Source organism: Leptosomus discolor, chromosome 2 (assembly GCF_034619465.1).
Source record: "Leptosomus discolor isolate bLepDis1 chromosome 2, bLepDis1.hap2, whole genome shotgun sequence".
Lineage (NCBI taxonomy): Eukaryota > Metazoa > Chordata > Aves > Leptosomiformes > Leptosomidae > Leptosomus > Leptosomus discolor.
In genome coordinates, this window is record NC_141392.1 from 105,022,024 (window position 1) to 105,037,554 (window position 15,531).

Consider the following 15,531-nt stretch of genomic DNA (forward strand, 5'->3'; position numbering starts at 1 on the left):
CCGCAGCAGAAAGCCTCTTCGGCACCTCCCGCCGGCGGGAGGGCTCCCCCCGCTCCCCTCCCCTGGATCCCACCGCACCGCACCGCGCCGGCGGGGCCGTCCGCCTCGCACCGGCCCCGAGGTGGCGGCCGCCGGGCGCTCCGCCGGCTCCGCCCCGCCCCGCCCCGCTCCAGGAGGCGAGTTTCGGGGCGCCGAGCGGGGCCGGAGCGCGCTGCGGTTTTAGTGCGAGGCTGCTTCATTGTTTTATCTCTCCGGCAGACGGAGTTTCAAAGGGCCGCGGAGGCGCTCGGCCACGCCGGCTGCAACCACCACCCGCCCGCCGGGGAGAGCCGCCCCCGATCGCCCCGGCGACCGTGGGCAGCGCGGCAGGTGCGTCCGACCCCCGGCGCCAGCCTCCGCGCTCCGGCTGCGCGCCCGCGGACTTCTCCACCTGCGCCGAGCCCGGCGCGTCCGCCGCCGGGCAGATGCGCCCAACCGGCGCCGGTAACGCGCGGGACGCACCCGCCACCCGCCCCCCCCCTCCGCGGGGACCGGGCTGCGGCCCCGCCGCCCCTTGGGGGGGGTGGGGGGCGTGGGGGGCTGTGAGAGGCCGGGGGGAGAACAGCGCGGCCCCTCCGACGTACCCGCGCCCCCCGCGGCGCGGCACGGCACGGCACGGCAGCCGGGAAGGGGGGAAGCGGTGCAGGCGGCAGCGCGGCTGCAGCCCCGGCTCCCCCGGCCCCTCCTCGCGGGGCAGCCCCGAGAATCACGCGTTCCCCAAATTTAAATCGCTGCCGGTGCTGCGGCTCCGCGCGCAGCATCGCCGGCCCCGCTGCTCCCTCCGGCCAAATCGGCCGCACGGAGGGTCCGTCCGTCGTCGTCCCCCGGCTCCCTCCCCGCCGCTTCTCCCCGCGCTCCGCGGCCGGTGCCAGCCTGCAGCCGCCCCGCACCGCCACGGGGCACCCCGCCGAGCAGCCGTCCTGTCCGGGCTGTGCCGAGGCGAGACCCCCGCCACGGCCGGCGCGCGGACGCGCTGGTGACGGGGGAGGACACCCCAACCGACGGCGCGGCTGGCGCGCCCTCGCCCCGCTGCCCGGGCACCCGTCCCCGACGGCTGCGGTCCCCGCAAGCAGCGGCCAGACCCGCGGCACCGGCAGCCCCGTTCCCTCCCGCTGCCTGGGCGGGGGCACCCCGAGAGCAGCGCGGCGCACCCGCCGCCCCGACGGCGGCCCCCTCCCCTGCCGCCCGCCCTCCCTCCCTACCTTTTTCAGCGCTGACATTCTAGTGCATTATTAACGCGGCGGGTGCGGGCTGAGCGCGGGGCTGCCGGGTCAGGTGAAGGCGACGCCCGGCCGGCAGCGGCAGCAGCGGCAGCAGCGGGAGCGGGAGCAGCGCCGTGCGCCCAGCATCACCCCGCCGCGACTCACCCCGCCGGGGCGCCGCCGCCGCCCGCTCCCCGCGCGCCGCCCCCCCCCCTCCCCGCGCGCACCCCCGCGCGCGCGGCAGCGGCGCCCGTCGGCTCTGCGCAGCCGCGCTCCCCCTGCCGGTGCCCGGGGGCACCGCGCCGGCCACGGCGGGCGGGAAGGGCGGGGCAGCGCGGCTACCCGGCCGGCGGCGCGGGCACGCCCCTGCCACTGCCTCCGCCAATGGCGTGCCTCGAGTCCCGTGACGGACAGGCGCAGCGGCGAGCAGGAAGGAGGGCGAGCGCGGGGTTGCCGGCGGTGCGGGGCGGGCCGGGCGTCTCGGAGGGGCCGTCTGTCCGCCTGGGGCCATGGCCCTGAGCAGGAGGGAAGGTAAGGCCGGGCCGGGTGAGGGCGTCGAGCGCGGCCGTCTCTGCTGCCGCGCCTGCTGGCTGGGGCTGGCGGCAGGGGGAACCTGCCGGGGTGGCGGTGAACGGCCCCGGGCTCGGCCGCCCTCAGCTGAGGCGCGTTTCCGACCGGGCGTACCGTGCCCCTGCGGTCCCTCACGGCCGCGCCGCGGACTCGCGTTTCCCTCTCCTCGGCGCCTTCCCCCGCGGGTGAGGGCGGTGGGAAGCCGGAGGCTGGCGGCCTGGGGTGGCCTCGCGGGGTGCCTCCCCGCGGGAGGGGCCCTGGGGTGAAGCTGGGGCAGGGCCGGCCGGGGGCAGTGGGTGCGCAGGGTGAGCAGAGGCACGGCCTCGTGGTCTGAGCCCTTCTCGGAGCTGCTGCCCTGTACCCTCTGGCTCGAAGGCGCCAGGGAGAGATCCTGCTGCTGCGTGTTCCTGCCTGGGGGTGGGGGCCAAGATCAGATAAAAGTACTTCTCTAATTACAAAGTATTTTTAAGGTGAAAATACTTTTTTCTCAGTGTGCATATGCATGTGTACTCGTTGTTAGTAACCACGCAGCTTGGCTTATTTAAAGCAAGTTAGCACAATTCTGAAATAACGTGTAGTACTGTGTTTGCAAAGAAAAAAAGTCTTGCCCTGTCCAAGCATAACTTCAGTCCATTTAGTTTGCTTTTATGTTTTGTAAGGCATGGCATTGTGTAGGAAGAATGCAATAATAAAAATACAGGTGTTCTTTAAGTGATACTTTGTTCTTAAGGGGAGTTGAGTAGGGCTGAGCTGTAAGAGCTGTAGGGACTTTGTGGCTGGCTCTTGAGTTTTCGAACAGTTTCAGCATCTTGAAACTCGAATTCTTCCTGTGAGGATAACGATGTGAAAGTGAGATCGAACAGCAAGGCTTAGTGTTTAAAATGTTTGCTGGCTGACTGCAGCTGGTGATCATTTTGAAGGAAGTATAAAAACAGTATTCTCTGTATTTTAGGTGCAGCTCTATTGTGAGAAATGGAGAAGACTGGTAGGGTTTGCTTCTAGTTTGGCTTCCTTTGAGGAAAACCAGAGAATTACAAATTGATGTCTCTGGGAGAAAGTTAGAGAGTTGAGAAGAGTGAGTTCATTCATTCGCAAATAAACACAACTCTAGAGCTGAGAACGTGGGAAACAAATTCCAAACCACTCAAATTGTTTAAAACCAAAGGTCAAATAGAGAAGTACTTGTTTTAATAGGGTGGAAAAGAAAGCTAAAATAATCATGCTGAGTGACTGTCTTTACTATGTAAAGTTAGAAATCACTCGTTTTTTCTTCAGCCGCTCCTAAGGAGTAATGACTTAAGATTTGGTCACCTAGGATAAAATAACAAAATTGGAAGAGTTTACAACCTCATCTGATCAGCCTCTGCAGCCAATAGTATATATGGAAATTGTTGACTTTCTATTGTGTAAAACTATATATGTTTTTAAAGACATGTGTCTCAGAAAAGAGCTGAAAAAGGTTTAGATGCTTCTATTTAAGGCTGGTTTTGCTCCTGTGTGTAGGAGTAGGTTGAAAATGAGGAAGATAAACTTTTATCTGTGTTACAAGTGAACACTGAAGCTTTTTATTTTGTATTGAACTGGGCCATAATACAGAACAAATGGGATGGTCAAGAGCTTGTAGGTCATGGGTCTAATTGTTAGTGAAGAGGATCTAAATAGCTGTAAGACAGTAAGTGGCAGTGCAGGTAAGTGAAATGCCAGGGTAGGGTTGGGCAGCTGTAACTGAGAAAATGCAAAGTTTTTTGAGTTTTGTGGATCTTCTTGTTTTTCAGTTGCTCGTGTACCAATGATTCATAATAGGGCTAGAGGTAGTAGCGTTTGTCATTATATGTATTGGTGGCAGGATGATTATCCTCTCTGGGACAGCTGGATTCATAATTCATAGCTGTTAAGCATCATCAATTGCATCTTTATAGCTGTAGCCATTATTCGTGAAAGTTTGCGCAGCCCCAAGGTAACACTGTCATAAAGGGTTATGGAGCGGCGTCCAAGCTGCTGAGGGGGGTTAAGAGATTGGTGTAGGTGCAGTATGTGTTGTCGACCTTGGTTGCTGATACAAAGTGATACAAAAGTTAGTATGCCATACAAAGGACGGTCTAGCAGTACTATGGAAGACTTCCTATTTGAGAGATAAAACTGAAATCAAATGCAGCCAATTGAGTCAAAGGTAACAAAAGCTTTTAAACAGTGAGAGTATTGCATTGAGGAGTGCTATTTTCATCTCTGCAAGGAGCCAAATGACTTGGGCTTGGGGCAGGAAGCTCATACTTGTAATAGGGATTGAAAAGAGATTGCATTTCCTTAGTTTTAGGGGTTGTTGTGGGTGGGTTGTTTGTTTTTTTTTAAATGGCCTTATCAGATATTAAACATCTTAGTTCTTCCAGAAAAACACCAGGTTTTTTCCTTTTTTTAGTTGTTTAAGAACAACCTTGCTTCTTCCAGACCTTGATTGATTTATTTATGTGTTTTAAGCTCAACATAATTTTTCGAAAACACTTTGAGACTTTTTCTGGAAAAAAGAGACACACACATCCCCCATCCCCCCCCCCCCCCTTTTTTTTTTTTTTTTTTTTTACAGTGAATGTCTTTTCTTTCATCAGTGTATGTTTATCAGTAAGGGAAGTATTAATTAGAAAAGGAGTTTGATGCCTGACATGTTTTCTTTTGCTGTGGGTGAGCTATATTGCTCCCCCACCCCCAAATGATTAACAATGTGTGGTGTTTTCAGTGACTAATGATTTATTATAGCTTACCAAGATCTAAATTTTATTTGAGTTGTGGTTCAATAAGTCACAAATACCTGGGTTTTGTGATTAAGTGTGGAAGTTGCACGGAAGCAAGTGTAACTGACTCTGCTGTTGAAACCTTGGTGGGGGAGAAAAAAATCTTGGGCATTTTTTTATTGCTGGCTTCAATGTTGTGCCTGGGTGAGAAATCCAGCCGAGGAGAAAGGGCAACATAGTAGTGAAAGAAGAGGCAGAAATTATGGTTCCAGTGGCTTTTTATTTAGAAGGTCTGTGAGGGTAACTGATGCTTACAGACAGCTGAATCTGTAGAGCCTGACGTAGTGTGGTCTTCAGGGTTCTGTGTTTTGTGTGTGTGGTTTGGGGTTGTTTTGAGGGGGAGACATTTGGTTTTGGTTCGTTTCTTTTTAGAAATTATACTTTGGAGGAATTCTTACCTAATTTGCAGCCATTCCTACCTACAGTGAGAGAGTATGGCCCACAAGAGATGGGTAGGACTCTTTAAACATACTACAGTATTTTTAGGAACAGTGGTCAGTGGGGGAGGGACTGATGTGTGCCGTTTTGGTGTGTTGCTTTGGGGTTATTTTAACTTTCTAAACAATGTGTGTGATGCCTTTCACTCAACACTAGCTTTGAGCTTGCTATCAGTAGATTACTGGAATCTATGGGCTATCTTGGAGCAATCCATAAAATGTTAAGACAGTGTGGTGGTTTAACCCCGGCCAGCAGCTAAGCCCCACACAGTAGCTCGCTCGCTCATGCCAGTGGGGTGGGGGAGAGAATCAGAAAGGTAGAACCAACACAACTTGAGGGTTGAGATAAGGACAGTTCAATAGGTGAAGCAAAAGCCACACACAAGCAAAGCAAAACAAGGAATTCATTCACTGCTTCCTGTCGACAGGCAGGTGTTCAGCCGTCTCCAGGACAGCAGGGCTCCATCACGCGTAATGGTGACTTGGGAAGACAAACTCCATCACTCTGAAGGTCCCCCCTTTCCTCCTTCTTCCCCCAGCTTTATAAACTGACCATGATGTCGTATGGTGTGGGATATCCCTTTGGTCAGTTGGGGTCAGCTGTCCCAGCTGTGTCCCCTCCCGACTCCTTGTGCACCCCCAGCCTACTCACTGGTGGGGTGAGGTGAGAAGCAGAAGAGGCCCTGACTCTGCAAGCACTGCTCAGCGGTAACCAAAATGCCCCCCCTGTGTTATCAACACTGTTTCCAACACAAATCCAAACTACAGCGCCACACCAGCTACTGTGAAGAAAATCTCTCTATCCCAGCCAAAACCAACACAGATTGTTATTTCCAGTAAGCAATGTGTGGTTTCTTATGGTCAGCTGAAAAGTTGTCTTTAGTTCAGAAGGTTGAAAACTGTTCTCTAGTAGTTTGTATTTCTGTTAAGTGTTGCCTAATGGCTTAAATTAAAACTCCCTTTTATGACTAGAAAGAAAAGTGTTCTCTCATTGGAACTTCCACTACTTGTAACGATGGGATATTTGGTGTAATATTGATTTCTGATATATGTATATGTGGGGGCACTTGCAGAAATTACTGGGTATTATGTTACAATCAAATGTTCAAGTCTCAGCAAATGTGATATATTTACTCCCTGAAGAAGGCTATGTAGACATTCAACTGTATGTGTATTTTAAATAATAGGAACTTACTAAGATTCCTTTTAAATAAAACTGAAATGATGCAGTCTTGTTGAACTTTTGCCTGTGCTTAGTGATATTACCCCTGCCAGTTTCATGGTTTGTTTTGTAAATACTGGTATATTGAGCTTCATTTTGGTTTCATATGAGCAGAGGGAGCCAGGCTGTCTAAAATTTCTGGATTTTTTTCTTTTCAGTAATCGGAACGACTTTTTTTTTTTTCTGTTTTCAGCAGCGTTTTAGGCCATTATAGTACTATTGGTCTGCTTTTCATGTTACACCAGCATGTACCATGACATTTAACTTTAGCCCAAGTGTGGTATAGCTTGATGTTCGCTTCAAGCCATATGCTGTTTGCATCTGGATAAGAGTTCTTTAGGTTGAAGTAAGGTTTAAACTTTCTGAAATTTAGAAAGTTTACACCTGTGCTGGCAGAGGACTGGTCTTGGTGACCAGTGATGTTATAAGCGCACAGCCTTTTCTTTTTTTTTTTCCTTCCTCTCAAAATCTGTCTCAGAAGAGAAAGGAAAAAAAAGTTTCTTACAGCTATGATTTACAGTTGGCCTAGTTTCAAGTAGTCAGAATTATTCCTATTATTAAGAATAATATTCAGCAAAATTGAGCTTTGTTAGTAAGGGTGGGTGAGGTATCTTTAGATGGTTTGAGTGAGGTCTGTTTGATTGTGCCAGGTAAGATCAAGGTAATGGTGCAGTATGAGAAATGTATTAAGTGCTGTGGAAGATGCTTAGAAAAATGGATAGCATGCACAAATTGAAATACTGGTGAAGATGCTCTGTTTTACCAGGACAGTAGTAGGTGTACACATCTCACAAGGTTTCACTACGGGGCAGACAGGGTTCTTGTGAACAACTGGAACAAAATCCTGATGTTCTCATTGTGGTGATTATGTAGCTTCTTATCTGTGTCATGTCAGGTCAAGTTTATTAAATGTCTAGGAACTTGAGGCTACAATTAAGGTGGCTTACTGAGAGATCTCTAAAGCCTTTGTTGAGACAGGATGGCATGATCTATTAGATTTTTACTGAATTACTCATTCATGCAGAATTTGCTGACAGATATAACGCCGGTCTTACTGGTTTGAAACTGCGCTGTGACAGAGATCGTGCTTGGAGAAGCTGAATCAGTTCATCTAAGCTAAGAAGAGAAAAAAGTGCCTACTTTTTGTAGCAAATAACTTACTGTTTTGTATCTGCAATTGCTATGAACTGTGTTGGCCTGCATGCACATAGGTCAATTTTTGAGTGGTAAATCACTCTCCCATTGTGACTCACTCCTCAGTTTAAGTGAATACATAAATGTGGGCCATGTAATCACTGTACTCTTTTCCTTTCCTTCCTTTCTACCCCACTGGCATGTGCCATATACTTAAATAAGTTACTCTTGTTCAAAAGTTGTCCCAAAGATAGGGGAATGGTATCTGAGTTTTGGATAACTAAGTGGTTTTTCATGTATTATAAAAATCAATGCTAGGTGAAAAGATGAATGGAGATGTGTTTCATGGACTACTATATTAGAGTACAAAACTGGAGTGTTTTTACACTGTGTGGTTTCTTGACCTGTAATATAGAATAAGACAGGAGTAAAAATCTAGGCAATTAGTATCTGATTTTAATGTCTAATGGGATGTAGAACAGTAATGCTGTTTCAATGAGAGTATATGTCAGAGGTCTTGAGATGAACCTCAATATCATGAAGTTAGTATTACAAACTACATCTAAAATAGCAGCATCTGAGCTTCTTGTGCCCCGTGATGTTTTGGTTAACAACTGTACTGAGATGCAGACAGCTGTAGTAGTTCAAGCACAGAATTCATGTGACCTTGAATATAAGTAAATCCTTCTGTAACTTGATTCCTGAACAGTATGTGTGGGTTCTCCTTTTTCCCACTGAATATGTAACAGTAGCTTTAGCAGTTAAGAGTAAACCGATCTATGTTATATTGAATGTCAGCGAGATCAATTGTAAAACTAGGAAAGAGGACCATTCCCACCTTACATGTAGACATTCTGTCAAGAACTGTACGAATTTTTCCCTTTAAGCTGTCATTCAAGTTTTATGAGGCTAGTAGAACTAAAAGATTGTGTAAGGAGCTAGTCAAGTTAAGAATATTAGTTTGTGATATCAGCATTTCACCATAGTGTTTCTACTCGGTCTTAATTCCAGAGTTTTGTAGTTCCAAAAAAAACCAAAACCACACAAACCACCCTCCTTGACATCCACTGACCCAGATATAATGGCTCCTAGGGGAAATGGGGTAAACGTCCTTTGTTCATAGGAGTGCTTTCTTTACAAAGGCAGATAGTTAGAAGTAAGGTATATGAGGCTGAGAGACTGCGCCTTCCAGACCAAAAGACACTTCTTCAGAATCAAGTTTTCTAACCTGTAGGGAGATCTTCACAGGAAACAAATTACTATGTGTCCTGGTTTGAGCTAGAACAGACTTAACTATGTTCAGTGATTTTACTTTTCAGCTAAGTATCTTCTAAGTGACTGCACTTTTTGAAATCAACGGCATATTTTTTCCAGACAGTGACTGCTTCTAGCAGTGATCGCGCTTCATGTTTGTAGTTACTACCAAGGAATGATGTGCAGAAAGGCTCTTGCTTATACTTGCTCCTATAGAAACCAAGGTCACTGCTAAATCTTGTGCCCCACGTTGAAGTGCCGTAAGTGAAAGGGTCATAAGTAAGTAAAAAGGTGTTATGGGGGGCGAGGAGCAGACAGGACAGGTGACCCAAACTTGACCAACGGAGTACTCCACTCCATGTACATCATACTTGGGATGAAGCTGAGGGACCACAAGGGTCAAGCCCTCTTCTTTTGTGGCCAGTGTCCAAGGAGGACTCTGTCCATTCTTCTGCCTTCAATCCAATCCAGTTCCTGAATCCAGTTCCCATCTGCTGCTGAGTCCTGCCTGGGATTTCCCCAGTGCCTGCTCTGCAGCATGGGTAGTGAGGTGCTGTCATCAGGGGGGCTGGGTTTGGTATTGGTTTTCTATGTATTTGTCTATATTTCATCATTTCCTTATTAGTACTGTTATATTTTATTGTTGTTTTATTAAAGCTGTTTCAGTTTTCTTTTCCAACCAATGAGTCTCTCTTTCTTATTGTCTCTCTCACCCCCTGCTGGGAGGGGAGAGGGGTTGAGAGCATCTGCCATTTGTTAGGGGTCAGCCCAGCCTCAGCCCTTGACACCATGTAGTACAGGATTCCTTAATATAGTGAGTGGAGGCAGGAAAAAAGACCAAGGCCAAAAAAACTCAAGCCTTTCAAATGTGAGTGACGATCATGGGGTGTGTGTTTCATGCCAGAGGTCATTAAGCACTGGAAAAAAACTAATGTGAACTATTTAGTTTCTCCACTTCTTGAAGGGCCTCCAGAGTCTTTTGAGATATGTTAGAAGTATTCAGACGCAAGTTGTTTGCCTCAGTGTGAGTAGGTATGTAAAATCACTTCTTCCAGTCATTTAGATGAGAGAACCTACTGCTTTTCTGGCCTTAAGGTGCAAGTGAATTCTACCCTGAAATCTGAAGCTGAAAATTTACTTGGTATCTTCCTCAAGAAAGAGTTTCAGAGAGTAACAGTGCTGTTTGGAAACAAGGACTATAAATTTATCAATAGATGCAGTTAAATCTGAAGTGTGAAGACTGAAGATGTTGTAGATGATCTGCAGAATGGCATCCTCTCTGACCAAACACAAGATCTTGTAAAATGTTAGTTTCTGTATTACAGGAAGTGTAAGCACTGCAAGTGCCTCTTTCAAGAGATAATCAGCTTCAGCCTGGATTTTCTGCAGGAGATCTTTCAGTCCTTACTTTTATCCTGTTTTGTCTTTTAGCTACTCTTGTACGAGCCTGTTACTGTAGCTTAACCTGCAGGATGAAGACTGCTTGCAGACTGTGAACACAAAGCAGAACACTCTAAAATTGGAGGCTTCCCATTCTTACGTCCATAATGAAACTGTACTTTGACCACAGCTAGAATTCTACATACTTCACTTTTTTTTTTTTTTTTCCCCCTCTTTGGAAAGATCAACTTTACCCATGACAGCTCTTTGCTTTGGTTTGCACACACTCTATCTGTGGTGGAGTGGAAGTATGTCATACTTGGCAAAGCTGACCTCGCTGGTAGCAGGAAAATTACCCTTTCATTTTCTTCCTCCGGACTTGAACAAGACCATCCTTTCTTAAATATAAGATACACCCTTATGATGATCTGAACTGTCAGGCTATACAGGATATAATTGCATGTCACTGCATTCTTCTTTTCCTCACATCTCTGTGCAGCTTGGACATTTTTGGAAATGAGAAAGTCATATAAAAATGAGGGGGAGTGGAAAAATGCGGTGTATCTGTTCAGCTGCCATGGAATGTTTGTTCTAGTTAATTCCTTCCTTTCCTCTTTTTTTTTTTTTTTTTAATCTGTTGCTGAACTGGTATCCCAAGTCTGGGAATCTTCTCTGTAGCTAAGTGATCTCCACTCAAAGAGTACCCTGCACGCACACACACACACACTCACTCTTGACTTAATCCAAGCCTTTGGCCTCTGCCATTTCTAGCATTGGTTCTGGAGTCTTTGAAATTTCAGCTATGTCCTTTTTGTTTTCCTTGTGGGGTTTTGGCTGTGGAGGTTGATGACTGGAGGTTTTGTTTTTGCCTGGGAGCGATGCTTGTGTGGCTTTTCTTGTATTGTGAAATTCAGGTCAAGATTAATAAATGTAATTATCCTCAGAGGTCCTGTGTATTGATTTCCATTGTCTGTAACGGGGGGTTTGCACTCAGTGCAGTGTCATCTGTACTGAGTACATCTTGAATACCCAGTGGCTGGTCAGCAGAATTGGTGTCTTGTATACACAAGGTCTCTGGAGGGGTATCTAATGCGTAACAGAATATGATGCCTTGTGTTTACCACTAGGCATCATTAGGGGCAAAACTCAGTTTGCAGTTGTGTCTGAAATATAAACTAGATGCCTTTGTCTTTTTGCGACTTAGGGAGCCATGACCCAAGAGTCACTGTGTGTTAGGCCAAACAAACACAGAGTGAAGACCTTTGTTCATCAGTTTGGCCAGTTGAGCAGCTCCTTCAGAAAGAATCCAGAAGACTTAAACCATGGAGCTCCATCCTGTATGGTTAAAGGGCAAGTAAGCTTTGTGGGGAATGGGTAAAGGAAATGGATAGCAGCTCTTAGCCACAATTTATCAGTCGTCTACCTGCTAGCTGGTAAAAATGGCAGTCTGGGTAACATTTTCTTTATGTAGCAGTCTCTTAAAAAGCTTTTATACCCTCTTGCTTTGGATCCTAATGAAATCCAGGTATCTCTCTTTCAAGAGCTGCTCTTTTTCAAGTGATCCCCTTGAGCATCTCCAGTCAAGAGTTGACTGCCCGGCCATGATTAGGGAAGAGGAGATTATCCAGGCAATGGGCTTGTTATACCCATCTAGGGCAGTCTGCTCTAGTTGATACCACTTGGAGCATTAGAATTAGACTAGATGATGTCTGAAGATCCCTTCCAACCTTAACGGTTCTGTGATTTTTATGACCATGCTGTAAAGTAATTGTCCTGTCGTGGCCTTCTTAGGAGATGTGATACTTGTATAATAAAAGAGACTTCAAGGATTTACAACCTTTTGAATATCAGAGAGCAATTCTGCACTAACAGAGATGAACTGAATATTTTAATGAAACCTTGTACATATGTTCTGCATGTGGTTTATCATTCTGTCTGCTCTTTCCATTCTCTGTTCTGCTCTACTATCTTTTCTTCTGCTTTAGCAGAAATGGCATGTTAGCACATGTTATATAGGGAATGGTTTCAGAAGAAATTCCTGACTCTTGTAGGAGAGCGACCAAGTAGGGCAACTGCTTCACAGAGTTATGTGTGTCCAGTGCTTTTGATGCCACTTATTTTATTCTTGCTGCCCAAGCTGCATTTGAGTAGGTAGATAACAACTAATTGAGAAATGTGGTGGGGGTACTTACGGTATATATGACAAGTAGCCAGAAGTACACGTCAAGAATTCTCCACAGCAACATTTTTGAGGAAACTGTTACCTCCCACATTCAGCTGGACAGGAACACTCCTGATGTTATTCAGAACTTTGTTCGTTTATAGTTATTCAGCACACTTTTGTTACAGTCTGTAGTCTTAACTGAGTTTTAAGTTGTGCTGTCAGCCCCAGGAGAACGTTTATAAATCTGCAGTGCTATTCCAGTGTTAGCACGGGGTGGGGGCAGGTAGTCTGCTTATGTATATAAGAAACTTAAAGTGGCGTCAATTTGATACATAGATGCATTTATTTGAAGGAGGTTTTTTACTCTTCTCACAAAATTGTAGTAGAAAATTAGTGGATGTTCACAATTTGTATCGCTAGCCAGCATGTGTTCTGCACTCTGTTTCTTGAAGTTATACTTTGCTTTGTTTGTGTTATGTCAAACTGTAGAGACCTGGTGCTTTTTCAGTTTTCTGATACATTTGTGCTTCACTGTTTCTGCACATGAGTTGTCAAGAATTAGCCATGGAACTAGTTTGGTACCTACTGCAGCTTATTCTTGCTTCTGAAAATACTGGCTCCTTTTCATCACTGAGGAATTCCTGGAAAGATACATCTTCTGGTGTTGCTTCAGCTCATTGCACAGTAGGAACATTCAGTGCGTTCAGTTACAGGCTGCGTATTTTGATACTGTTGTGTGTTTTCAGCTGGAAAGGGAATTTGTTTCACTTTTGAAATTAAATAGAAAACTTAGAAGACAAGACTAGAATATGTAAGCTTTTCTCAGGTCTATTAAATGGAAGCTTTCTACTGAAAACTTCCAGGCACTTGGACTAGGTGATCGTTGTATGTCCATTCCAACTGAAATAGTCTATTCTAATTGCAGAGATACACCAACTGCTCTCTTCATCTTGTGTTTACAGCTCTGTACGTCTCAGACACAAGACTGCAGTGGTTTTTTTTGAAGCTATTGAAGTCCACAGAAGCAATGTACTTCACTGTAAAATGGCGTAGGTTCTTAGTAATGCTGAGGAGAGTTCATGTGTTTAAATATAATTATATTTTGAATGGAAGTACAGTGGCTCTACAGATTAAAATCTTCCACTGTTGGCTTTTTAGACTATGTTATTTGCCACTATGATAAGCCAAATTACACTTCCTTTTCTTTAAGTGGAAAACTTGATGTCAGTGGGATTGCTGTGAGAAAGCTGAGCAAAATCTCATCCTAATGCTCTAAACCCTTAAATGTGACGATGCCTTAGGTACTGCTGAAGTAGTAAGTGAAGTTTGGAATCTTGGTTACTGCACTAAGATGTTACGTGGGTTTTACCCTTTTAATAAAGCAACAGCTATGCAGTGGGTGTAACTAGTAACTTCCTCTTTATGGATGTCTGTCTTGTACACCATAAATTGCCTGTCATTAGGTACACTAGTCTGGTATTGTTTGGCATGTGATGGCTCCTTTTTGCTGGCTTTAACTTCAAAGGCCTGTTTCAGACCTCTTGCTGGCCTAAATTTGTCATACAGCGGTCTAAATCTGTCATACCTACAGTGAATCTAGAATCTGGTTTATGTAATATACCCACCGTTATGTTAGGAAAACTTTTCTTGCCCTGGAATAACTAAGATAAATTTTGTGTACTTCCTTTTAACAAATAAAGGATCCAGCTGGTCTCTGGCTTATTTTGCATGCATGTCAGTAATGAAATGTAAGGAACTCTGGAGTGATCTATAAAGAATATAGTATTAAAAACAATCTTCACTGCAGTTGGTTCTAGTCCTTTCTTCTTGCAGTCAGCCCTGTAGCATTTATAGGAGTTAGAGAAGTCTCTTGCATTGAGCTCTTAACTACGCTGTTTTATTTTCTCTTGTTAGTTTACTAGAAGAATGCTGCAGTACTAGATGCTCATCAGTGTGTTGAGATTGGCAATTCTCATTCATCATTAGTCTCTAATATTTTTGTGGCATGATCTAATGCAATCTTATCCTTGAGCTACATAACACTTCTCACTACTTAGAATTCTTTTAGCATTTGTTTGCTTATGCTGAACAGCCCAAGCTCTCCTTGTTATTCCATGTCTTGTTGGTTATTATAAAAACTCTTCTCTGTCTGCTCAGATTTGAGTTCAGCTGGTTTGTACACAGTAGACTTAAGGCTGTACAAGGTTTTCAGTGAGATCTCTCTAGGTTCATATATTAATGTAGTTCATTTTCCTATCTCGGATTTAAAAATACTTGGCCCAGACTTGGTAGAGTCTTGGATCATATTGCCATGGTACATGATTTCAGTCACAGCAGTGGCTCAGCCGCTCTCATGATTGAAACACACAGGCTTTTGTCTATAGTCACTTCCAGCTTAGTAATCTCCATTTAGGAATGTTTGCTTGTCACCCCAAGCATGGAGGCCCCCCAACTCTCCAGGGGAAAAAAGGTCTGTAAGGTTTTGTTTCTCTCTTTAATCTTTATAACCTTGTTAACAGAGGCAGTGTCAGTGTAACCTGGTCTTCCCCTACAGCAAAAGAACGAAGACTTTCTTTAAACCTTTAGGATTTGGGCCAGGTATTTCTGTTAACGTTATTACTGTGTGGTACCTCTTTTTGGCCATATGCCTAGTTATAACATGGTGAAGTTTCCTTTGTATGATCTTGAACTGTGTTCGGTCTATTCCACAAAACTGGTGTGGCATGCACAATTCTTGCCTCCTCCACCATGTGTGCACACAGTCTGATGTCTGGCAAATCCAGATAGATTCAGAACACAGTCATCTTTAGTTGATCATTATAAAAAGTCTAATACTGTCTTGCCTTCACTCATCTTGAGTGTCTTATTTTCAACACTACATCTCACAGCATGAAGAATTTGTCCATTGTAGTATTAAAGTTCTGTCAGATTCCTAGAGGTGAAAGAGCATGCACAATGCGGCAAGCACTTCTTCACAGTCCTATTCGTGCTTCTGTTTGGACTCTGGAGACATCAGCAATGGAAAAATCTTTCCACACACTGCTCAGAAGTAAAGTGGCAACAAAATCTGCTATGATAACGTAGAACTCCAAAATATGGTGGTCCCTTGGCCATGCTCATCTAACCTAGAGCCTTAGAGCTTCCTCCAGTTGTCACTGTGTGAGCAGGTGTTCAGAGCCGTGTCTTCCTTCTGTAATGTATAGCTATGGGGAAACTTTTCTTCACATTGCAGAATACATTCCCTGAAGAACTTGGAAAGTGTCTTTAGTTTTCAGTAGATTGGGAGTAACAAGCTATCAGTTATATCTAAGAGAAATAGAGCTATGATAAGCTGCTGTGGTAG

At 45.6% G+C, this 15,531-nt stretch overlaps 1 protein-coding gene across 1 annotated transcript in view; it reads left to right on the forward strand.

Moving 5' to 3' along the window:
* The first annotated feature begins 3,438 nt into the window (after positions 1–3,438).
* Positions 3,439–15,531, forward strand: part of ERICH1 (glutamate rich 1) — a 75,034-nt gene continuing 62,941 nt past the window's right edge. Inside the window, exon 1 of the mRNA XM_086460471.1 lies at positions 3,439–3,499. Coding sequence (XP_086316597.1) covers positions 3,439–3,499 — 61 coding nt within the window. The remainder of the gene's footprint in view (positions 3,500–15,531) is intronic.